This window comes from Bubalus kerabau, chromosome 9 (genome assembly GCF_029407905.1).
Source record: "Bubalus kerabau isolate K-KA32 ecotype Philippines breed swamp buffalo chromosome 9, PCC_UOA_SB_1v2, whole genome shotgun sequence".
In the NCBI taxonomy this organism is placed as follows: Eukaryota; Metazoa; Chordata; class Mammalia; order Artiodactyla; family Bovidae; genus Bubalus; species Bubalus kerabau.
In genome coordinates, this window is record NC_073632.1 from 41,794,556 (window position 1) to 41,819,959 (window position 25,404).

General features: G+C 36.7%; 1 protein-coding gene across 4 annotated transcripts; it reads left to right on the forward strand.

Moving 5' to 3' along the window:
• Positions 1-37: 37 nt before the first annotated feature.
• ZUP1 (zinc finger containing ubiquitin peptidase 1) lies at positions 38-24,957 on the forward strand. 4 transcript variants are annotated; one of them, XM_055535103.1, is made up of 10 exons: positions 38-354; positions 2,264-2,839; positions 7,041-7,151; positions 9,100-9,221; positions 11,113-11,281; positions 15,693-15,881; positions 16,172-16,337; positions 19,831-19,982; positions 20,790-21,010; positions 24,718-24,957. In XM_055535103.1, exons 2-10 carry the CDS (start codon positions 2,278-2,280, stop codon positions 24,763-24,765), a joined length of 1,740 nt encoding a protein of 579 aa, XP_055391078.1. In that variant the 5' UTR covers positions 38-354; positions 2,264-2,277; the 3' UTR covers positions 24,766-24,957. The 4 variants fall into 4 exon arrangements, with proteins under 4 accessions (XP_055391078.1, XP_055391079.1, XP_055391080.1 ...); XM_055535104.1 differs by having other exon boundaries at positions 38-302; XM_055535105.1 differs by lacking the exon at positions 38-354 and adding an exon at positions 381-534.
• The last annotated feature ends 447 nt before the right edge of the window (positions 24,958-25,404 follow it).

The window sequence follows — 25,404 nt, forward strand, 5'->3', positions numbered from 1 at the left end:
GCACTACGACCCAGATTGGCGTGCAGAGGTTCATGCTGGGATTCCTTCTCTTCCGGGGAAGAGAGGAAAAGCTTTTTTGAATTTGCGTCTGGGGGCTGAGGCTTTTCAGAGTCGCCGGTTCTCTTATCGGTTAACCGTGAGTCTCTGGGTAAAAATAAGGGCCTACCTCAGTTTTTCAGGCCGGGAAAGGTAATCGACACCGGGCAGCACTCCTTTGCCCGCGAGCCAGACGACATCTGCTGCGGGATCCGAAGAGGAAGCCAAGCATAGGGAAGTGTGACAGCGGCCGGCTCTGCAGGCCGGTAGGAACTGACCGTCCCAGCCCCAGATCCCTAGGCCCAACGCTTTAACCCAGTTAGTATCGGGACTGGTTTCATGTCCTGGCCTTGGGACGTTGGCATGGACCTTTGGGCAGGCTCCGGCACCTTTCGCCGACCTCTACACATCTGTCATCCACTTGTTCTGATCTAAGTGTTGGGGAGCTCAAGCACACCCTTCTGGGTCCCGGCCCGGGAAAAGAAGAAACTTCTCTGGGTATCACGTTCTTTGCACTGATGGTTTGGGATAATTTACATCAAAATCAGAGACTGTTTTCAATTGTCTGAGGAAAGGGGATGGGGCGGTGGGGGGAGACAAAGTTGGGCGATCTTATGAAACTAAATTTATTTAAATGGTGGGGATAGTTTCCTTATTTTCACTTTCTGTTTGTTTTAAAACAGTTTCTAGCTGAAAGATAGTCTAGATAGTAGAAAGGTTGTGACTGTGCTTGCTTTTAAAAAACTTCTTAGCAAAATTTGTGTCATAGCCAGAACTTTGTAAAACCCAGAAGTGACTGCTGATTCAGTACAACTCATTTTATAGGCCGAACCTCAGAAAGGTGAGGTGTCTCATCTAAAATCATGAAACCTGACATTATAACCCAGTTCTCTTGACTCTGGAATCGGTGCTCTTTTAAACTGCGTTTGCTGCTGCTGCTGCTAAGTCGCTTCAGTCGTGTCCTACTCTTTGTGACCCCATAGACGGCAGCCCACCAGGCTCCCGCGTCCCTGGGATTCTCCAGGCAAGAACACTGCAGTGGGTTGCCATTTGCTTCTTCAATGCATGAAAGTGAAAAGTGAAAGTGAAGTCGCTCAGTCGTGTCTGGCTCTTAGTGACCCCATGGACTGCAGCCTACCAGGCTCCTCTCTCCGTGGGATTTTCCAGGCAAGAGTACTGGAGTGGGGTGCCATTGCCTTCTCCAAAACTGTTTACTGTGCTTTTTTTATATTTTGGGTGGAGAGTGCAGCTCTGGAGCCTGACTGCGTTAGCATTTTGGCTAATCATTTTCTGGTGCTGGTGACTAAGAGCCAGTTTCCTTCATTTAGATTGATCATGTGTGCCCAGTCAATTCAGTCCTTACAACCTCATGGACTATAGCCTGACAGGCTCCTCTGTACATGGGATTTTCATGGCAAGAATACTGGAGTGGGTTGCTGTGCCCTCCTCTAGGGGATCTTCCCAACCCAGGGATCCAACGTGCGTCTCCTGCATTGCAGGTAAATTCTTTACTGCTGAGCTATTAGTGAAGCCCAGAATGATAGTAATGGTGCTTAAATTAGTTTGACATGTAAAACTCTTCAACTGTCAACTGCTATTATGAAATTTATTTGTGCAACTCATTGTTAATAACTTTAAAATTTTGTATTTAGATATATTGGTTGATAAGGTTTCTTCTCTTTGTTTTCTCTTATTTGGCTTATTTTACCTGGGCGAGTTTATATACATTATTTTTTCTTCACCTCAGTCCAGACACACTTTGAAATTTTTGAAAAATTTTTTATTTCAATTTGCTGTATCATTGTCTTTGTTTAGGGATTCCCTGGTGGCTCAGACAGTAAAGAGTCTGAGCCAGGGCTCCATCCCTGGGTCAGGAAGATCCCTTGGAGAAGGAAATAAGAACTCACTCAGTATTCTTGCCTGGAAAACCCCATGCATGGAAGAGCCTGATGGACTACAGGCCATAAAAGTCAGACACGACTGAGCAACTTCACTTGCGCTTTGCTTTTGTTTTATCCAAACCATAAACTTGAAATACAGTAGTGAAGTTTTGGTTGAGATTTATAAATATTATATTTGAGGAACAGTAAGGACATTGAAAATTACTTCATCTAAATAATCTAGTTATAAATAACAAATATAGTTGTTCCAAATCCTTTTATAAAATGTATTTTCTTTTTCTTCAGCTCTTACTTTCTAACATAAATAACATTGTATTCTTTTCTAGTTACCTGCTCTACCATGCTATCTTGTGATATTTGTGGTGAAACAGTATCCTCAGAACCAGACATGAAGGCTCACCTCCTAATTGTTCACATGGAAAATGAAGTTATATGTCCATTTTGCAAGTTGTCAGGTGTGAATTATGATGAAATGTGTTTTCATATTGAAACTGCTCATTTTGAGCAAAGTGAACTAGAAAGAAACTTTGAGAGGATTAATACAGTACAGTATGGAACTTCCGATAACAGGAAGGACAGCACCCTACAGTGCAGAGCAGACATTAATTCAAGTGTTCATTCAGCTTGTGCATCTAATCAGCCGAAGATTTCAGCTCAAAGCCTGCCTAAGGATGGTACTTTAAAACATAAAGACTTTTATTCAGAGAACTTAAATGAATCTAGAAAATTCCTGAAAAGTACGGAAAAACAGTCTGACCGCACCAAAATTAAAGAATCAATTTATGAAACAATGTACAGTCCTCCTGAATGTCCATTCTGTGGAAAAATAGAAGATAATAGTCAAGATATGGAAACTCATGTGAAAACAAAGCATGCTGATCTTTTAGACACTCCGTTAGAAGGTAAAGTATTCATTTTATATAATAAGTAGCATGAGTCTCAATTTAATATGTAGTATCCCAAAAGTTGGTTTGTAAATAAGATCACTACTAACGTGATTTAATTTCAGTTTATAGCATTGCTCATTTGCCATTATTATAATATGAAACTACTATAATGGAAAAGAGTTTTGATGCAAACAATAAATGTTTCATTTACTTTGAAAGTAACTGTAGAAACTTTCTGAGAAGTAGACTCACAATCTAGTTTCCAGAGGAAGAAAGTGAAAATCAAAGTGTTAGTTGCTTAGTTCTGTCTGACTCTTTGTGATCTCATGGACTGTAGCCTACAAGGTTCTTCTGTCCATGAAATTCTCCAGGCAAGAATACTGGAGTGGGTTACCATTTCCTTCTCCAGGGGATCTTTCCAACCGAGGCGTGGAACCTGGGTCTCTTGCGTTGCAGGCAGATTCTTTACTATCTAAGCCACAGGGAAGACCAGAGGGTATTGTTTTATTCTTTTATTTACCACCAGGCCAGTGGCATCTGGATTGTCTGGGATTCTGATTTTCTGTTACTGAGTTCTACTTTGATTCGTTTTTGATCAGAGAGCAAACTTTATGATTTAAGTTCCTTTGAATTTGTTGAAGTTATTGAAACTTGTTTTATGGCCTAAGATACGGGATATGGTCTGTCTTAGCACATGTTCACATGTTCCATAGACATTTGAGGAAAAAAATGTATATTCTGCTGTTGTTGGATCAAATGTTCTATATTTGTCAGTTAGAGTGTGTTGTTTGTGTTCAGATCTTCCATGTCCTTACTGATTTCCTGTCCAGCAATTCTACCAGTTTTTGGAAGGAGGTTAAAGTTCCCAATTATGATCTATATATATCTATATATCCCAGTATATTTGTCTGTTTTTCCTTTAGGCTCTATCAGACTTGTTTCATGTATTGTGAGGCTCTGTTGTTGGTGCATACACATTTAGAATCATGTGTCTCTTTGATACTGTTGAGTTTTAAGAATAATTTATATATTGTGGATGCAAGTCCTTTATTGGATTTTGCAAATATTTCACAGATATTTTCTCCCAGTCTGAAACTTTTCTTTTCATTCTCTTAACAGTGTCTTTCACAGATCAGAAGTTTTTACTTTTAATGAAGTTTGCCTTATTTAATTTCTTTTTTCATGGGTTGGTGTTTTTTCATGTTTTGGTGTTGTATCAAAACTCTGGCAAACCCAAGGTCACCTTTCCCGTGTTACCTTCTAGAAGTTTTGAATTTTACATTTAAGTCTGATTCATTTGAATAATTTTTATGAAAGGTTAAGGAGAGAAACCTATATGCAGGTAAGGAAGCAACAGTTAGAACTGGACATGGGACAACAGACTGGTTCCAAATAGGAAAATAAGTATGTCAAGGCTGTATATTGTCACGCTGCTTATTTAACTTTACGCAAAGTACATCATGAGAAACGCTAGGCTGAAAGAAGCACAAGCTGGAATCAAGATTGCCAGGAGAAATATCAATAACCTCAGATATGCAGATGACACCACCCTTATGGCAGAAAGTGAAGAGGAACTCAAAAGCCTCTTGATGGAAGCGAAAGAGGAGAGTGAAAAAGTTGGCTTGAGGCTCAACATTCAGAAAACTAAGATCATGGCATCCGGTCCCATTACTTCATGGGAAATAGATGGGGAAACAGTGGAAACAGTGTCAGACTTTATTTTTGGGGGCTCCAAAATCACTGCAGATGGTGATTGCAGCCATGAAATTAAAAGATGCTTACTCTTTGGAAGGAAAGTTATGACCAACCTAGATAGTATATTGAAAAGCAGAGACATGACTTTGCCAACAAAGGTCCGTCTAGTCAAGGCTGTGGTTTTTCCAGTGGTCATGTATGGATGTGAGAGTTGGACTGTGAAGAAGGCTGAGCGCCGAAGAATTGATGCTTTTGCACAGTGGTGTTGGAGAAGACTCTTGAGAGTCCTTTGGACTGCAAGGAGATCCAACCAGTCCATTCTAAAGGAGATCAGTCCTGGGTGTTCATTGGAAGGACTGATGCTGAAGCTGAAACTCCAATACTTTGGCCACCTCATGCGAAGAGTTGACTCCTTGGAAAAGACTTTGATGCTGGGAGGGATTGGGGGCAGGAGGAGAAGGGGACGCCAGAGGATGAGATGGCTGGATGGCATCACCGACTCGATGGACAAGAGTTTGAGTGAACTCCAGGAGTTGGTGATGGACAGGGAAGCCTGACATGCTGTGATTCATGGGTCACAAAGAGTCGGACACGACTGAGCGACTGAACTGAACTGAAGGAGAGGGCGTATATTCATTTTTTGAATTTTAATAAATGCTATTTTTTAAGAACGTTTCAGGTTCACAGTAAAATTCAGTAGAAAGTACAGGGAGTACCCAAGTACCCCCTTGTCCGTATATCCTTCTAAACTCCTCCAGCATTCAACAACCCATACCAAGTGATACATTTGTCAAAGTCAGTGAATCTACATTGATGTCAATATCACCCAAAGTCCATGTTTATATTAGGGTTCACTCTTGGTGATGTACACAGGTTTTGACAAATGTATAATGACACGAACCCACCATTTAGTATTTAGTATCATACAGAATAGCTTCACTGCCCTGCAAATCCCCTGTGCTCTACCTATTCATCCTTCCCTCCCTGTGGCCACTGGCTACCATTGATCTTTTTACTGTCTCCATGTTTTTGCCTTTTTTAGAATGTCATATAATTGGAATCATATGCCATGTAGCTTTTTCATATTGGTTTATTTCACTTAGCAATGTGCATTTAAGATTCCTCCATGTCTTTTTATGGCTTAATAGCTTTTTTTTTTTTTACATTGAATAATATTCTTTTGGATGTTTCACAGTTTATCTGTTCACCTACTGAAGGTCCCTTTGGTTGCTTCCAAGTTTTGGCAGTTATGAATAAAGCTGCTATAAACTGTACTGGCTTTTGTGTGGACAGAAGTTTTCAATTCATTTTGGTGAACACAAGGGAATTCGTGATTTTGGATCATGTAGTAATAGTATGTTTGGTTTTATAAGAAATTGCCAGACTTTTTCAAAGGGATTGGACCATTTTGCATTCCTACCAGCAGTGAATGAGAGTTCCTGTTGCTCAAGTCCTTGCCAGCATTTGGTGTTGTCTATGATTTTGTTGTTGTTGTTCAGTCACTAAGTCACATCCAACTCTTTGTGACCCCCATGAACCGTAGCACACCAGGCTTCCCTGTCCTTCGATATATCCCTGAGTTTGCTCAAACTCCTGTCCATTGAGTCAGTGATGCCATGCAACCATCTCATTCTCTGTCACCCACTCTTCCTCTTGTCCTCAGTCTTTTCCAGCATCAAGGTCTTTTCCAAAGAATTGGCTCTTCATATCAGGTGGCCAAAGTATTGGAGCTTCAGCTTCAGCATCAGTCCTTCCAATGTATGTTCAGGGTTGATTTCCTTTAGGATTAACTGATTTGATCTCTTTGCTGTCCAAGGGACCCTCAGAAGTCTTCTCCAGCACCACAGTTCAAAAGCATCAATTCTTCAGCACTCAGCCTTCTTTACGGTCCAACTCTCACATCCACACATGACTAGGAAAAACCAGAGTTTTGATCGTACAGATTTTGACTATCCAGATTTTGGTCATTCTAATATATATGTAGTGTTGTTTTATTTTAATTTGTAATTTTCTAATAACATCTGTACCCAGTATCAGCTAGGTCTTGGTCTTATAGAGGTACCATTTCTCTCTTGGGCAAGTTGTACCTGTCTGTCTGCAGTGCTGGTTAATGGATGCAGCTCTTTGATCTTATGCTGCAAACTAGGGCATTTGATCCATGTCCAGCTTTATGCTAAATGCTTGAATTCTGCACATCACCACCTAGTTTGGAGGGTACTGAGAATCCAGCCCCCAAAATCCATATCTAGACTGGCCACTATTTACCATTTGATTTTCCTTTCTACTTTTCTTATTTTGACTACAGAGCTGAATATTTATTATTAATATTTTCTTTCACTGTAGTGATAAGAGGTTTGTGCTTATGCTCAGTCTTTCATCCAGAAGTAGAAAATTGCTTTAAATCCAACTACAAAGAGTTTTTACTTAATAAAGTTAGTGAGTAGTAGACAGTCTTTGACTTGATGTGAAAAAATCTAAAGATTTTAAAAATAAAACCAACTAAATTATATCTCTAATACAGACTGTAATCAACTACTGTATGACTGCCCTATGTGTGGGCTCGTCTGTACAAACTACCATATTCTGCAGGAACATGTTGACTTGCATTTGGAAGAAAGCAGCTTTGGACAAGGTATGACTATATGTTTAAAGATAAGGATGTTATGATTTAATTTCTACTTCCTAGACACTTACCTACTTTTTAGATTAGTGTTATAGAGGGGAAGAAAACACACTGGTTAAAAATAAATCTGTCCCTTAAAAAAATTTTAATACAGCTTCAACTTGTCAAAGATTTTTCACAGAAAAGATTGTAAAGGATTAACTGGTGTGACCAACAATTGAATTAGGGGTGTGCATCTAGGGTTTTGACCCAGAACATCAGAAGATAATGAAATACTGTACCATTTTTAAAATCTTTTTGATTTAAAAGTTGAGGCCATTCTTTCAGCAGCTGGAAGTAATTGAATTTAACATCTTAACAGTAAAAATTGTTTATGAACTCAGAAGCTGCCATATGGCACATGTAATTTTAAAAAGAATGTGAAGTATGTGACTTCAAAGTTTTTCAAGTACATTTTCAACTACTCTTCTAGCTTCTTTATTACCACTGACTAGTTTTATAAGAGATTCTAAAGTTTTCTTCTGTTTCCCTATCTTTTTTGCTAGTGGCATTGATTAAGTAATCATGATGGTGTCTTAGAAGTGGAAAGATCCTATTTGAGTTTCACAATTCCATTGAAACAAAATATAAAGTAGACAAAAAGAGAAACCAATTGTGTTCTACTGGATATTAGTTTCTTAAGGTACATAGATATCTCTTGTTATGCAGAGGTTTCTAGTATTCATTAGCAGCGATCCTGGTACAGTTAGTGATGTCCATGGACAGCATTACCTGATCACTCAGCCTAATACCAAGATGAGAATTGCTGCAGTAAAGATGGAACAGTTCTTTACTGTGTTGGTTCTTTACTAATTACTGTGGAAGAATAACTCTGAAGTTGAGTTTCTGATAATTCTTTGTTTATGATAAGCTTTGTATGCTGTTGCTGCTACTGAGTCACTTCAGTCCTGTCCAACTCTGTGTGACCCTATGGACTGCAACCCACCAGGCTCCTCTGTCCATGGTATTCTCTAGGCAAGGGTACTGGAGTGGGTTGCCATGCCCTCCTCCAGGGGATCTACCCAACTCCAGGATCTAACCCGGGTCTCAGGCAGATTCTTTACCACTGAGCCACCAGGGAGACCCAAGCTTTGTATGGGTACATGAGTTATTCTGTAACCTCCATAGGCTTACACATAGGCTATGTGTACTCCATAGGCTGGAGTCTGAGGTGAGTCTGAGTGAATCACTGTAGATAGCCTTATAAGTATGCTAAAAATCAGTTTTGGATTGTGTATTTCCACCAGTAAAAGTGGGGGCCAATTAGGAAGAGGTATCAGAGGCTGAGAGATTTGAAGGAAAAGAAAGACTATTTAGATACATAATTAAACCATCAAATTGGGAGGTGAAGGAGATGCTAGCCAGAGAGCACTGAATAATGGATGTGTAGCACACTGGATAGAGAGCAAAATGGGCAAGTTACACTATTTGCTTGAGGTCAGACATTAGGTTGTTATCTAATATCTGTACTTTGCTCACTTGTTTTTTTATTCCTTAATTATTTCCACCCTACCCACCCCCACCAAGTATTTCTCTTAAAAACCAATCTGCCTTATATGTATTAATGAGGGGCACCACTCCAGGGTGCTACTTAATTTCTCTTAAGTTCTGGTTTCTTCAATAGATAATACTTAACTTCCTAACTGTTATGAAGATCCAAATGAGATAATTAATGATAATTAATGAGAAGTGTTTGTCACAGCCTAAACACTCAGTGAATATTAGTGATTTAAGTGGAGGTTGTACCCTTACAGAGACAGTTTAAGTTCTGCTGGATTTATACTCAGTGTTTCTATGACATCATAGTCATGAATAAATGGCAAAATAATAGCCTTTACTCCATTTAAAAAATATATACTAACATATAAGTGAGCCTTGATTTCAGTCTTTTATTCTAAATATTAAAAATATATAATAGGTGTGAATAGAGTCCGGTGTTCTAGAGATCTAGAGTTGGCTCAACAGCTTCAACAAGAAGAAGACAGAAAGAGGAGATCTGAAGAATCAAGACAAGAAATGGAAGAATTTCAGAAGCTGCAGGTACAAAGATTAATAATAATTATATTATTTTGGTTTAGTTAGAGTTCTTATTTTTCAAACATGCTGTTAAGACTTCAGCTTATTATTTTTGTCTTTATTATAATACAAAATTTTTTCTACATATATTTTTTATTGTTCATAACAACCACCATTCATAAGTATGCATTTACATACTGGAGCAAACACTTCTTATAAAGCGGCAGTCCCCAGCTTTTTTGGCACCAGGGACCAAGACAGTTTTTTCATGGACCTGGAGTGGCAGGGGGAATGGTTTCAGGTTGATTCAAGTGCATTACGTTTATTATGCTGCTGATGATCTGACGAAAGTTTCAGACAGTAATGCAGGTGATGGGGAGCGGCTGTAAATACAGATGAAACTTTCTTCACTCACCTACTGTTCATCTCTGGCTGTGCGGCCTGGTTCCTAACAGGTCATGAACTGGTACCAGTCTGTGGCCCTGGAGTTGGGGACCCTGATGTAAAGTATCTTACAGTCTTCCATACTCCATAAAGTTATTTTAGATTGTTTTTTTTTTTTTTTTTGAACAGCAGAGGAAGAAATGGAAACAAAGAGTGCTTATGTAGCTTAACTTGTTCAGGATTGGGCAGTATTAAATGGTGAAGCCTACTTTTAAACCTATGTTAATGGAGAAAACTAAGAAATTGAGACTCAGAATTTTAAATGTTTGCATAAATACTTAAAACAGAAACTTAGAATTAATGTCTCCTGAGTCTTAAATTCTTTTAGTGACTGCAGTTCAGGAATTTAGAAAGAACCATTTTTAATGGAAAATGCTTTTTTATGAAGTTTGAGCCTATTTTAGGTGAATGGTAGTATCTACTGAACTAAACTGGTAGCTTCTTTTATATTTTAACAACTTTTTCTACTCTTTTCAGTCCTAACTTGCTGTAGACTATGTAGTCATTTGCTAATAATGCTCATAGATTTTAAATGTTTTTTCTATGTGCTTATAGGATAATGTGTGAATAAAAAGGATTTATGAATGAATAGGTTTGAAAATGTTCAATGGAACAGGTTTGTGTATCTGATGTCTTCTTAAAGCCTTTAATATACTAATATGCATTGTACATATCATAATCTTCCTGAACTTGTTTGACCTCTAACTTTTTTTCCTCTGATTTCTTGCACATGGCTATTCTTTCTTTAGAATATCTAATTTAGGCTATTTTTCTCATCTGTGGTTCATCTAGGCTATTTTTCTCATCTGTGGTTCATCTATTTGCCTAATTATTTTCCCACCAAGATTCAGAGGAGAAAAAAGTTGACTTTTCCTATATCTTCTCTACCTTATATTATCAATACAAACGTTTTCAATGTTTAAGGGAGTATACGTTTATTATGTAACTTTGCAGGTTAGTTATTTAGATCTCAGAAATATTTTTGTAGGGGCTGTTTTAACATATTATTTTAGATTTTCTGTCAGTGTGCAAAAACATAGTTCATTTACTGCATAGAGTGAATACCTGAGTGAATTGTGGATTAAGTAAGCCTTTTTAGGCTAGCCTAGGAACCAGGTAACAAGTACAGGCTCCTTGACAGGTTGTCTTGAAAAAAATCAGCAGTATGGTCAGAACTCATCTGCTTTTCACATTACCATTAGTAGGAAGACTGGATTCTCTACTTTCCCTACTTCAAGGAAAAGAAGTTTCTTGCCATGATGGTTGTTTGTAGAGAAAGGCTGTTATTAACTCAGGGATTTTTTTGTTGTGTAATTATTTTCCATAAAAATTTGTAAGTTGACTCATATAGAAGTCAATAAACCAGAATGTTTCAAAATATATTTCCAGATATATAAAATAGTGGTAAATTTCTCACCTCATTGATGAAAAGGGACATAAAAATTAAGTCATTTGTTTTTATGTTCAATAGAGACAATATGGTTTAGATAATTCTGGAGGGTACAAACAACAGCAGCTACGAAATATGGAGATAGAAGTAAATAGGGGAAGAATGCATCCATCTGAATTTCATAGAAGAAAAGCTGATATGATGGAATCATTAGCTATTGGTGTTGATGATGGAAAAACAAAAACGTCTGGTGAGTATGTAATCCAAATCATGGTTTTAATATTGCATACATCACTGAAGTAATAGGATTATTTGAATTGTGCTTGATTTTCACAACCCAGTTTATATAGTTTTAGGTGAGACCATGTATGCAAATAATTTTTTTGTGTGTTGTTTTAAAACTCCTGATCTTTTATTTTTATAGTAAATGATTCACTTTTATCTTGTATCAATTTACTTGACATTTGAAAATGGACCTTTGAGAATAGTTTTTATTGAGAGCTTACTATTTTCCAGACAATTGCTGTCTAGTAGAATGTAAGTGACCCACATAAATAATTTTAAATTTCCATTAATCACATTAGAAAAATAAAACAAGACTAGGTGAAATTAATTTTAATATTTTTCCAGTATGTCCAAAATATATTTCAATGTGTAATCAGTATTAAAAATTATCAGTGCAGTATTTTGCAATCTTTGTACATTCTTTAAAATGCAGTGTGTATTTTAGTTTGCAGAACATCTGAGTTTGGACAAGCCACATTTCAGGTGTTCAGATAACCATATGCAAATAGTTTCTGCCATATTATTCAGTATAGTTTTAGACACTAAGACCTTATATATTGTATCATGTAACTCTCAAAAGAAAAACCTTGTGTATTATATTTTTCTGGATGAGAAAATTGTGACTTAGAGAGATTAAATTACTTTCCTAAGGTAAGGTTGGGCTTCCCAGGTGGCGCTAGTGGTAAAGAACCTGCCTTCCAATGCAAGAGACATAAGAGACGCAGTTTCAATCCCTGGGTTGGGAAGATCCCCTGGAGAAAGGCATGGCAACCCACTCCAGTATTCTTGCCTGGTAAATCCCATGGACAGAGGAGCCTGGAGGGCTACAGTCCATAACATTGCAAAGAATCAGACATGACTGAAGCAAAGTAGCACAAGGTGAGGTTGCGTAGCCCAGTTGGTATTCACAATCAGATCTGCCTTGTTCCAAAGAATGTATTTTTTCCTGATATTTTCCACATTTAAAAAAAACATATCTGTTCAGTTCAGTTCAGTTCAGTCGCTCAGTCGTGTCCAACTCTTTGTGACCCCATGAATCGCAGCACGCCAGGCCTCCCTGTCCATCACCAACTCCCGGAGTTCACTCAGACTCATGTCCATCGAGTCAGTGATGCCATCCAGCCATCTCATCCTCTGTCATCCCCTTCTCCTCCTGCCCCCAATCCCTCCCAGCATCAGAGTCTTTTCCAAGGAGTCAACTCTTCGCATGAGGTGGCCAAAGTACTGGAGTTTCAGCTTTAGCATCATTCCTTCCAAAGAAATCCCAGGGCTGATCTCCTTCAGAATGGACTGGTTGCATCTCCTTGCAGTCCAAGGGACTCTAAAGAGTCTTCTCCAACACCACAGTTCAAAAGCATCAATTCTTCGGTGCTCAGCCTTCTTCACAGTCCAACTCTCACATCCATACATGACCATCTGTTAGTATAGTTAAAAAAGATTATATGGAAACAGCTTTGTTCCTGCCATTCAATTTTTATGAAACTTAATGTTTTTAAGCTGTAAAACCTTTTATATGTATTTTAGACCCCTTGTATACCCCTCTTTGATTTCTAATTTCCCCTCCTCCACAAAGGGAATCATTATCCCAAATTTGGTATTTATCAATCTCATATATGTTTTAGTAATTTTATCTTGTATGTAAGTTTCCATAATAATATATAATCTTTTATATTTTAAACTATGTGTAAGTTGGTGTACAATATGTATGCTCTGATTGAATTTGCTTAAATATGTTGATTCTTAAACTGTGCTGCTTTCACTTTGCTGAATAGAATTTGCTTTTATGACTTACATTGTTTCCAGTGTTTTATTCTTAAAAATTATGAATAGGTTTCCTCCTCAAAAGTTTCTCTAACATCCAGACTAGAAATACTAGATTAAAGGGCATTTGCATAATTAATTTCATTGAGTATTATGAAGTTGTTTTCTAGAATGGTTGTAACCTACATTAGGTCATTGTGTTTTTGACTCACACTTTGTTTATATTGTGACTCTTTTAAGTTTTTGCCATTTAATGGTAAGATACACCTCTTAATTGTATTTCTCTGATGTCTCCTGACTTCGCTTCTTCTGTAAATAATCTAGTCCCTTTTCTCGTCTTTGTTGGATTGTTTGTCTTTTTCTTATTGATTTTTGGCAGTCCATTAAGTATTCAAGATATTAATTATTCATTGATGATGTGAGGAGCAGTTTTCTTCTTCAAATCTAGAATTTGCCTTGAACCCAGGTCTCCCGCATTGCAGGCAGATTCTTTACCAGCTGAGCCACAAGGGAAGCCTGAGAATACTGTTGGGTAGCCTATCCCTTCTCCAGAGGATCTTTCCAACCCAGGAATTGAACCGGGGTCTCCTGCACTGCAGGCAGATCCTTTACCAGCTGAGCTATCAGGGAAGCCCAAATTTTGTATATGGTGTCTTTAATTAGGCAGAATTTTAAATTTGAATGTAATCAGACTTCTCAATCTTTCCCTTTACTTGTGTCTTTTAAGTGTCTTATTTAAGAAATTCCTCCATCTTTGATATCATAAACATATCCTTTTATATTCTTTACATATTTATACCCTTAAAATGGATAACCAGCAAGGACCTACTGTATAGCACAGGAAACTCGGTTCAATATTATATAATAATCGTAATGGGAAAAAGAATTTGAAAAAGAACAGAATTATGTATAACTGAATCACTTTGCTGTATACCTGAAACTATCACATTGTTAATGTTAATCAACTATACTCAATATAAAATAAAAAGTTAAAAAAATTATATATATACATGGAAAAAGCAAGAGAGTTCCAGAAAAGCATCTATTTCTGCTTTATTGACTATGCCAAAGCCTTTGACTGTGTGGATCACCATAAACTGTGGAAAATTCTGAAAGAGATGGGAATACCAGACCACCTGATCTGTCTCTTGAGAAATCTGTATGCAGGTCAGGAAGCAACAGTTAGAACTGGACATGGAACAACAGACTGGTTCCAAATAGGAAAAGGAGTTCGTCAAGGCTGTATATTGTCACCCTGTTTATTTAACTTATATGCAGAGTACATCATGAGAAACGCTGGACTGGAAGAAGCACAAGCTGGAATCAAGATTGCTGGGAGAAATATCAATAACCTCAGATATGCAGATGACACCACCCTTATGGCAGAAAGTGAAGAGGAACTCAAAAGCCTCTTGATGAAAGTGAAAGTGGAGAGTGAAAAGTTGGCTTAAAGCTCAACATTCAGAAAATGAAGATCATGGCATCCTGTCCCATCATTTCATGGGAAATAGATGGGGAAACAGTGGAAACAGTGTCAGACTTTATTTTTCTGGGCTGCAAAATCACTACAGATGGTGACTGCAGCCATGAAATTAAAAGACGCTTACTCCTTGGAAGGCAAGTTATGACCAACCTAGATAGCATATTCAAAAGCAGAGACATTACTTTGCCAACAAAGGTCCATCTAGTCAAGGCTGTGGTTTTTCCTGTGGTCATGTATGAATGTGAGAGTTGGACTGTGAAGAAGGCTGAGCACCGAAGAATTGATGCTTTTGAACTGTGGTGTTGGAGAAGACTCTTGAGAGTCCCTTGGACTGCCAGGAGATCCAACCAGTCCATTCTGAAGGAGATCAGCCCTGGGATTTCTTTGGGAAGGAATGATGCTAAAGCTGAAACTCCAGTACTTTGGCCACGTCATGCGAAGAGTTGACTCCTTGGAAAAGACTCTGATGCTGGGAGGGATTGGGGGCAGGAGGAGAAGGGGACGACAGAGGATGAGATGGCTGGATGGCATCACTGACTTGATGGACATGAGTCTGAGTGAACTCCGGGAGTTGGTGATGGACAGGGAGGCCTGGCGTGCTGCGATTCATGGGGTCGCAAAGAGTCAGACATGACTGAGCGACTGATCTGATCTGATCTGATGTACATAAAAACAATTCCTTCATGTAGATCTTGGTATTCTTTTTATGCCAACCAGAAGTAGTTATATCACATAAAAATCAACTCTCTGTGATAAATCATAATGAAATTTTTAAACTGGGAGCAAACTGATTAGAACCGAGCTTGAGAGAGAATGATATCCAGCAGAATGTATAATAAAATGGAGAGATAAGAACATTCATTCAGCAGTGTACTTTTATGTGCTAGGCCCTGCAGATGCAGAAATGAAAAAGGCAAACAATTTCAATTCAGCATAAGTAATACGCTAGTATTAGGAACCTTGCATTGTGTAAAACAAGCAGGACAATAAGACTATGTCAGTAAAAAGGTAGAAGATGGAATTGGCAGGATTTACATGTGTCCTTGAGAAAGAGATTGATACTGGAAATGTGTGAGACTGACATAGAAAGGTGATACCCTTCTAAAACTTCTAAATCTCTTTTCCACTTTAGGAATTATGGAAGCACTTTATAGGTATTATCAGAATGCTGCCACAGATGTGAGGCGTGTGTGGCTTTCTGCAGGAGTGGATCACTTTCATTCATCTTTTGGTGATAAAGGTTGGGGTTGTGGTTACAGAAATTTCCAAATGCTGCTTTCATCATTATTGCAAAATGATGCTTATGATGATAGCTTGAAAGGTATGTAAAATACAGACTCTGAATTTACCATCTAATAAAGTACATATGATGTGGAATGAATTAATATATAGTATGCATATTAAAATTGATAGCTTTAATAAAGATGTATTTTAGTGGATATTTGCATTAAAAGTCTTCATTCTGGTTGTAGGAAGAGAAAATGATATAGTAGATGTCAGAAATAACTGTCTTAAAAATGTTAGGTTCTTGTAGAATATATGATGTACCGCTTAATATTATTCAACACTTGAGTAACTGTCATATTACATGTTTGCTTTGTATAATTTTAGGTATGTCAGTTCCTTGCATTCCAAAAATTCAGTCTATGATTGAAGATGCATGGAAGGAAGGTTTTGATCCACAGGGTGCCTCTCAGCTTAATGACAAGTTACAGGGAACGAAGGCCTGGATTGGAGCATGTGAAATATATACCCTTCTCACCTCCCTAAGGATAAAGTATGTACCTAAAAAGCCAAGTTATTGTTATGTCTCGGAAGTTTTTGTTGTTTGCGCTTTTTATCAAAGGGATAGTTTAAAATTTAAGTAGCATTAATAAAATTAAAGACTTATAATGAAAACCAACCACACGTACCCTGTTTTTTGCTCTTCTCTATTCTCAAGTTTTATTTCTTAGAGATGGATGTCACTTTCATTGTTTTTAAATAATATGCTTTCATGGCTTTTTATTGGTTTGTCAGCTTTAGACATTATCTGTTGCATTCTCCTTATATCTCCCACCTGTTTCTCCTGACTTTTTATAATACGGTTAAATCTCCAGTTTTTATTAAGTTAGAGTCATAACTATGTAAATATTATTCACTAATGATTTTATATCTTTCCTGAAAAGCTTTTTAAAGTTTTCCTTAAGAATTGCCTTACCTTTTCCCTTTTACTGTTTGACTGCATCATGGTAAAGTTTTTGCAGAAACTCCATTTATGTAATCTGAGGTACTCTTTATTCCTGGAAACGTTTTTCTTGAACCCAATTGTCCTCTTCTCTAGTCTGGATTGTTTGCTTCTAGATCCTTTCCATAGCTCTAATCGTGTTGCAGTTCTTCATTCTGTTGAATTAGATCCTGGATTTTTTTCCTGGATTCCATATCTTTCTCGTTTTTGGATTATTCTCTTTTACTTGAACACTTCCTTTATTAGCTTCCTAAGAAAGGATGCCTAGTCTTATTACTGAGTGATAGTTTGTGTTGCTATATTATTCTTAACTCAAAATCATTTATGGATTAGATTAAGCTTCCCTGGTGGCTCAGAGGTTAAAGCGTCTGCCTCCAATGCGGGAGACCTGGGTTCGATTCTTGGGTTGGGAAGATCCCCTGGAGAAGGAAATGGCAACCCACTCCAGTTTTCTTGCCTGGAGAATCCCATGGACGGAGGAGCCTGGGAGGCCACAGTCCACAGGGTCGCAAAGAGTCAGACATGACTGGGCGACTTCACTTCTTCAAGTTGTTCCTCTACTAGCTTCTAACAATAAGTATTACTTAATGAGAAGGCAAGACGTACCTGGAGAATCCCATGGACAGAGGGGCCTGGTGGGCTACAGTCCATGGGGTCACAAAGAGTTGGATATGACTGAGGGACTAAGCACATTGTGGTTAAGAGCTTAGACTTTTGGGAGTAAAATTGCCTACAACTGATTCTAGCTCTCTGCTTATTAACTCTATGACTTAACTTATTCGTACCCTAGTTCCACCATTGAAAAAAGAACACATAAATAGTGACTGCTTCATAGAGTTGTAGTGATGATATAGTGCTTAAGACTATGACTGGCATGTAGTAAGAGCTTAAGGACTCACTGTTGTTTCATGAGTATGATCTCTCCAGTTTCTTTATTTTTTTTTATGGCACTCCTGTTTGTTGGCCCCTGAACTTTTTTGACTTTTTGAGTTCACTGGTCATGTCTTACTTTTTGATCTTTGCTTTTTGTTTTACTATTTGGATTCTCAACTTTATCTCCTCAGTACTGTATTGAAATTTTTATTTTAACAATAATGTTTTTTGATTTTAAGGAGTAATTTCATAGCATCATAGCCTTTTATGGTTGTAAAATTTTTCTATTCCTTGCATTTTTCTGTTTCCTCCATGTTAAATTAGTTTCATGTCTATTTATTTTAGTCTGTTCATTTAGAAGACTTTCTTCTAACTTTTAAAAATCCTTACTGTTTATCCTAAAGTGAAGAATGAGGCACTAAAAAAGCTGATTTGGCAGTCCTGTAGGGTTTCATGGAGCTTGTAGTTGAGAAAACTTCATTTCTTAGGTGTAAGTTTGCTGTGTGGTTGGGGACTCTCAAATATTAGTATAAGAGAGAGCTCTTTTCTCAGAGTCCATTCTTGCCTATAGTTCCTCCACTAGGTGAGGAGTTGATTAGTGATTTGCTCTATTTATTCAACCTTCGAGTTAATCTCTGTTTTCAGCCTCAGTACTACTCTACCCAATACCTGGTGTTCATTAAACTTCTGTCCTCTTTTGGGTTTTAAGAAAGTTGTCTCTATTTCTTTGCATTCACTTTTATTTTAAATCATTTTCTCCTTCAGTATTATGTTGTTGGGCTTTCAAGAGGCATCAGAGATAAATGCTTATGATCATCTTTAATAGAAAGTTTGCCTTAAGCTTCATGACTGTATATTTCCTTTTATGTTTGTTTCCACGTCATTTTGCCAGTGTTTTATGTCATTTCTATATATGAGTTATATTCAGAGATAAAAATACTTCTTGAATTTTAAATAGAAAAATGACTGTGTGTATAATAACTTTCTTGAATTATTAAATTCAAAGGACTGTTTTAATGCCCTTTAAATTTTTCTTCTTTTCCTTTTTGCCAGTCTGTTCACACCTTCAGATTGTTTATACTATATCATGTTTTGAGCTTTTAAGTCATTTTTAAGGAAAGGAAAATTTTTGTTTAAAGTACCTGATATATCAAGCTGTTTTCTTGGTACCTGAAATAAGTTAGTTCTTTGTAAAGCCTTTTTATTACTATACCCTCAATTTGTTTACTAGTTATTTAAATGTCTTCCTTTTGCTCTCTATGAATTTATCCATAGAATACTATTCAAATTCTCAATCTAAACTTGTAGTCAACTGCTAACCCAAGATCACTGTTCTTACATTTTGATAGCTTTTCCAGAAGTTCATTTCAGTATTTAAAGCTCAGGAGTAATCAGCTGAAAGTTATCAACATTAAACTTGCTGAGGCTGAAGATAGCAACTAGCGCAATGTGGGTGTGTTTGGAAACTTTATGGCCAAGAAAGACAAGAATAGGATATCTGTGCTATACTTTAAAGTGAAAATAAAGCTTTTAATTGTTTTTCCTTTCCTTTATACTCAGTCTTTTTAAAATAGTTGTTGAAAAGTGTAAATAATGCTCCTGGTTAAAATAATTTGATTTATTCATGGTTGACTTCCTCTTGAGGAAACAGTACCAGCATGGTCTGTTGCTAAATAGTAGATAGATAGATGTATAGATGGGGGTACACACACGTTTTCTGTGATCTTTACAGGTATTCTTTTCTTGTCTATTATTGAAATTTGAGAGATCTGACAGGAAAAATATTTGGGATATTTTTGATAGCTCCTTATGGCTGCTGAGGAATTAAAAATCAACTTCTAATTAATCATCAGGTTTAGAGACTTTAGAATAAAAGTCCCCATGTCTCAGGTTATATGTAGACTCTTTAAAACCAGGTATGATCCTCATTTACTATGAAGGGAGATTTTCTGTGTGAGAAAATTTTTGTAACTCTGATAGCTGTCATCAACCTTAAGTTATTAAAGAATTTCCTCCTAAAATAACAGTTTTCAGATAAATAATAAACTTTTATTTCTTCTTAGGAAAATAATGATGAAATAAAATTAAAATGTTTGCAGTTTATAACTCCATTTATAAAAAAGTTTTTAAAATATTTTCTAAATAATCCATTTTGTAAATTATTTTATAGGTGCCGTATTGTTGACTTTCACAAGTCAACTGGTCCTTTGGGTACACACCCTCGCTTATTTGAGTGGATATTGAGCTACTATGCTTCAGAGAGAGAAGGAAGTCCAAAAGTAGTGTGTACATCTAAACCTCCTATCTATCTTCAGCATCAAGGTTAGTATAATTTATAGATACTGAGTGTAACTTATAACATGATTTATTTATATAAGACAACTAATTAGCTTTTGCTTTAGAGTATGTTAAGATTCTGATAATGAGAGGAGAGAAGTACACTGACATTACTCTGATTTTTAGAGCTATAGCATCATCATAGTACATTGCAGTAATAGATGATATCTTTGATATCTTTGGGGCTACCTGATTCAGGGCTACCTCTTCCTTTATTGTTCATCATTAATTTTTTTCAGGGCTTTTCCTCACTTCAATGAGACCTTCCCTGGCCACCCTTTAAAATTTTTTAACTCATTACTCTATCCCTCTCTAGCACTGGCATTTCCTTTCCCTCTTCCCTGCATTACTTTGCTTAACTTTTGTTTACCTCTTGGAACCATGAGTTTTTGTTCCCCAGCAGTTAAATTTCAAATCCTTTTATCTGAGATCACTTGAATAAAAAGGACTATGGGATTAGGAAAGGAAACTAAAATATTTGGCGTAGTAGAAGTAGAATATTTTGCCATGAAGCCTTTGGAAAACTAAAATTGAACGAAAGAAAACTGGAGGTTAGGAAGTAGAACTAAAGTTTTGTGTCTGAGAACTGAAAGAACTCAGATAAGCAATATGTCAGAGGGACTGACTGTATTTATATTCGAAACACACATAAAAAGTATATATAAGGTGTCTATATATGTGTGTGTGTGTGTGTGTGTGTGTGTGTGTATAGTAACTTACACCTGTATGTACCTGCTCAAATAAGTGTCTCTCTCACATTTATATATGTACTCTTTTTTGATTTTTCTATAGGTCATAGTCGAACAGTTGTTGGAATTGAAGAGAAAAAAAACCGAACATTATGTTTACTAGTATTTGACCCTGGATGTCCTTCTCGAGAAATGCAGAAACTCTTAAAGCAAGACATGGAAGTTAGCAGTCTCAAGCAACTACGGAAGTTTGTGGGGAATTTAAAACATAAGCAGTACCAGATAGTGGCAGTAGAAGGTGTGCTTTCTTCAGAGGAGAAAATTGTAAGTATCTAAATATTTTTCATGTGACGCTTGGACAGGTTGCACTTCAAAGTGTAAAATTTTTAAGTTAAAAATCAATGTTATTCCTTTGTAACTCCTAACACCCCATTCTATAATATTAGATTGGCAAAGATATGTTGTTGTTCATTTAATTCCAGAATGGACATCTTTAAATTTCAGATGATACCCAAATATTGTCAAATACTTTGCTCAGAGCTTCATAAAAATATTTAATTTTATAATACATAATTTAATTTTGATTATCAGGGGAGTAATGAAAATGGCAACTGTATGATAAGAAAGTCTAACTTAATCAAGGAGTTCCAGCTCATATTGGTCTTGGTTGATTAAATGTGATTCTAGCGATTCCTGAGGCTCTATGTTAGGCACTTGGATATATTGGATGTACTATTGGAGATATAATTATCACACTATTGAGAGAGTTAAGTACTCTGAGGGACATGTTTTTCTTTCAGATTCAAGAACTGTTCATACACATAATACTTACTGGATATATACAGTTCCAGAAATTAACTCCAGTAGTGTTGCCTCTTTATCCCTTGCATTTAAGTGATGAGCAGTACATTATAGAAAAATTCCTAAGAAGTGGATCCCCTCCATTTGTATAAACAGAAGCTATATGGTAGCATATCAAGTCTAGAAAATGCACAATTCTCTAATCTTGAAGAAAAAAAGTCCCTCTTAAGTACTCCATGTTTGTTTCCCTCTAAAGAGAGAAGGGCATCCCTTATGGCTCAACTGGTAAAGAATCCTCCTGCAATGTGGGAGACCTGGGTTCAATCCCTGGGTCGGGAAGATCCCCTGGAGAAGGGAACACTTACCCACTCCAGTATTCAGGCCTGGAGAATTTCATGGACTGTATAGTCTGTGGGGTCACAAAAAGTTGGACAAGACTGAGCAACTTTCACTTTCACAGGGAGAAGAGACACCGCAGTAGAAAGCGCATTTATGAAGAATAATAGGATCATGAGGGAAAGGACTAAAGTTGTTTGAAATGAGAGAGAGCTAGAGTAATCTTTTTAGCCTCACAACTTGGGGTATAAAGGCAAGGATTGTTGAAGAAGTTCTTCAATTAAATTATGATAAGTTTCTTTGCAAATGTTTGTGCAAAGAGGTTTCTTTGCAATGACTTAAATACCAAAATTGCATTCCTTTTTTTTAACCCTATCATTTATTTGGCTGAATGAAGTTAGAGGTTAATTTTAACTGTTAGAAAAAGCAAGATGCTTGCTTACCAGTATACAGATAACTTGAGATCATAGATGAGGTTAGATACTAAGATGGAGTTTAGCTGAGTATTTTATTTGGCTCTTATCTTTCTGATCTTGAAAGTGAGGCATTGGTGGTATTTCTCTGCTCATAGTCTCATCTTTATCTCTCCTTCCCTGTTTTTACTTGTCTCTCTCTGAGTTTCAGCCAGATTTTTACTTTTGATTCATTATTCCATAAAAAGGTAATATTTTCTTTTAAATTTTTTGCATTTTATCTTTATCTCAAATTTTCTTTAATTTTTTTTTTCAAATTTGCTTTGCATTTTTACTTGGTATTACTTCTCATTATATTTTTTAATATAAATTTATTTATTTTAATTGGAGATTAATTACTTTACAATATTGTATTGGTTTTGCCATACATCAACATGAATCCGCCACTGGTGTACATGTATTTCCCATCCTGAACACCCCCCCCTCCCCCCGCCACCCTGTACCATCCCTCTGGGTCGTCCCAGTGCACCAGCCCCAAGCATCCAGTATCATGCATCGAACCTGGACTGGCAATTTGTTTCATATATGATGTTATACATGTTCCAATGCCATTCTCCCAAATCATCCCACCCTCTCCCTCTCCCACAGAGTCCAAAGGACTGTTCTATACATCTGTGTCTCTTTTGTTGTCTCGCATACAGCGTTATCGTTACCATCTTTCTAAATTCCATATATATGCATTAGTATACTGTATTGGTGTTTTTCTTTCTGGCTAACTTCACTCTGTATAATCGGCTCCAGTTTCATCCACCTCATTAGAACTGATTCAAATGTATTCTTTTTAATGGCTGAGTAATACTCCATTGTGTATATGTACCACAGCTTTCTTATCCATTCATCTGCTGATGGACATCTAGGTTGCTTCCATGTCCTGGCTATTATAAACAGTGCTGCGATGAACACTGGGGTACACGTGTCTCTTTCAGTTCTGGTGTCCTTGGTGTGTATGCCCAGCAGTGGGATTGCTGGGTCATAAGTCAGTTCTATTTCAAGTTTTTTAAGTAATCTCCACACTGTTCTCCATAGTGGCTGTACTAGTTTGCATTCCCACCAGCAGTGTAAAAGGGTTCCCTTTTCTCCACACCCTCTCCAGCATTTATTACTTGTAGACTTTTGGATCGCAGCCATTCTGACTGGTGTGAAATGGTACCTCAATGTAGTTTTGATTTGCATTTCTCTGATAATGAGTGATGTTGAGCATCTTTTCATGTGTTTGTTAGCCATCTGTATGTCTTCTTTGGAGAAATGCCTATTTAGTTCTTTGGCCCATTTTTTGATTGGGTCATTTATTTTTCTGGAATTGAGCTGCAGGAGTTGCTTGTATATTTTTGAGATTAGTTGTTTGTCAGTTGCTTCATTTGCTATTATTTTCTCCCATTCTGAAGGCTGTCTTTTCACCTTGCTTATAGTTCCCTTTGTTGTGCAGAAGCTTTTAAGGTTAATTAGGTCCCATTTGTTTATTTTTGCTTTTATTTCCAATATTCTGGGAGATGGGTCATAGAGGATCCTGCTGTGATGTATGTCGGAGAGTGTTTTGCCTATGTTCTCTAGGAGTTTTATAGTTTCTGGTCTTATGTTTAGATCTTTAATCCATTTTGAGTTTATTTTTGTGTATGGTGTTAGAAAGTGTTCTAGTGTCATTCTTTTACAAGTGGTTGACCAGTTTTCCCAGCACCACTTGTTAAAGAGATTGTCTTTAATCCATTGTATATTCTTGCCTCCTTTGTCAAAGATAAGGTGTCCATAGGTGTGTGGATTTATCTCTGGGCTTTCTGTTTTGTTCCATTGATCTATATTTCTGTCTTTGTGCCAGTACCATACTGTCTTGATGACTGTGGCTTTGTAGTAGAGCCTAAAGTCAGGCAAGTTGATTCCTCCAGTTCCATTCTTCTTTCTCAAGATTGCTTTGGCTATTTGAGGTTTTTTTTTGTATTTCCATACAAATTGTGAAGTTATTTGTTCTAGCTCTGTGAAAAATACCATTGGTAGCTTGATAGGGATTGCATTGAATCTATAGATTGCTTTGGGTAGTATACTCATTTTCACTATATTGATTCTTCCAATCCATGAACATGGTATATTTCTCCATCTATTGGTGTCCTCTTTGATTTCTTTCACCAGTGTTTTATGGTTTTCTATATATAGGTCTTTAGTTTCTTTAGGTAGATATATTCCTAAGTATTTTATTCTTTTTGTTGCATTGGTGAATGGAATTGTTTCCTTAATTTCTCTTTCTATTTTTTCATTGACTTTAAAAATTATTTCCTAATTTCCTAAATTTGAAGTTGTACTAGTCCTTACAGGATTTTCATTATCTTGAAAAAAAATCCAAGATTTTAGTTTTTTTGACATTAGATGATAATGCATATTTTAATTAATTGACTTCTCACTTACTTAACATTTTTAAAATTTCTTTTCAAGGCTAGGAGACAAGCTTCTCAAGTCTTTACAGCTGAGAAGATCCCTTGAAGAAGTCAGCATTTCAGTGATTGTGGAATTTTTCTTTGTTTTCCAAATTCCGGTATTAACCTTAATACAACACATGAATCTGTGAATTTTCTAAATACTCCATTTATATTTTAATTTCTAAAATGTCTAAATTATACCTTTAGTGCTTCATTGTTCAGTAATTATTCCAATAAAATATCTTGTTTGCATTGTGAGTTTTGCATTTCTTGATTTATCCATGTTTCAGAAACTAGTTTTGTGTTATAGTCATATGACTATTTGTTGAGTTCTAACTTGTGTTAGGTATTCTCAGTATTTTGCATGTATTAATTAGTTTGATTTCCAAAATATTTTATATTCTGTGAGACAAATAGTGTTATTAGCCCTGTGAGGAAACTGAAACTTTGGAGATTAGTAATTTTCCCAAGAAAGTGGCCCTAATCCAAGATGTGAACCCAGACTGTCTCACCTCCAAGCTCTTACCATTATAGCATTCTGCTTTATTCTGTTATTATTATATATGTAATGAAATTCCCTCCTCACTAGATAGAAAGAACCTTAATACTTCATAGGCATAGTTCTGAAAAGAGTAATTTGCTTTTGTTAAATATTTACACTCTTATATAACTGTGAGAGTCATATGTTTAATGTGTCCTGTAA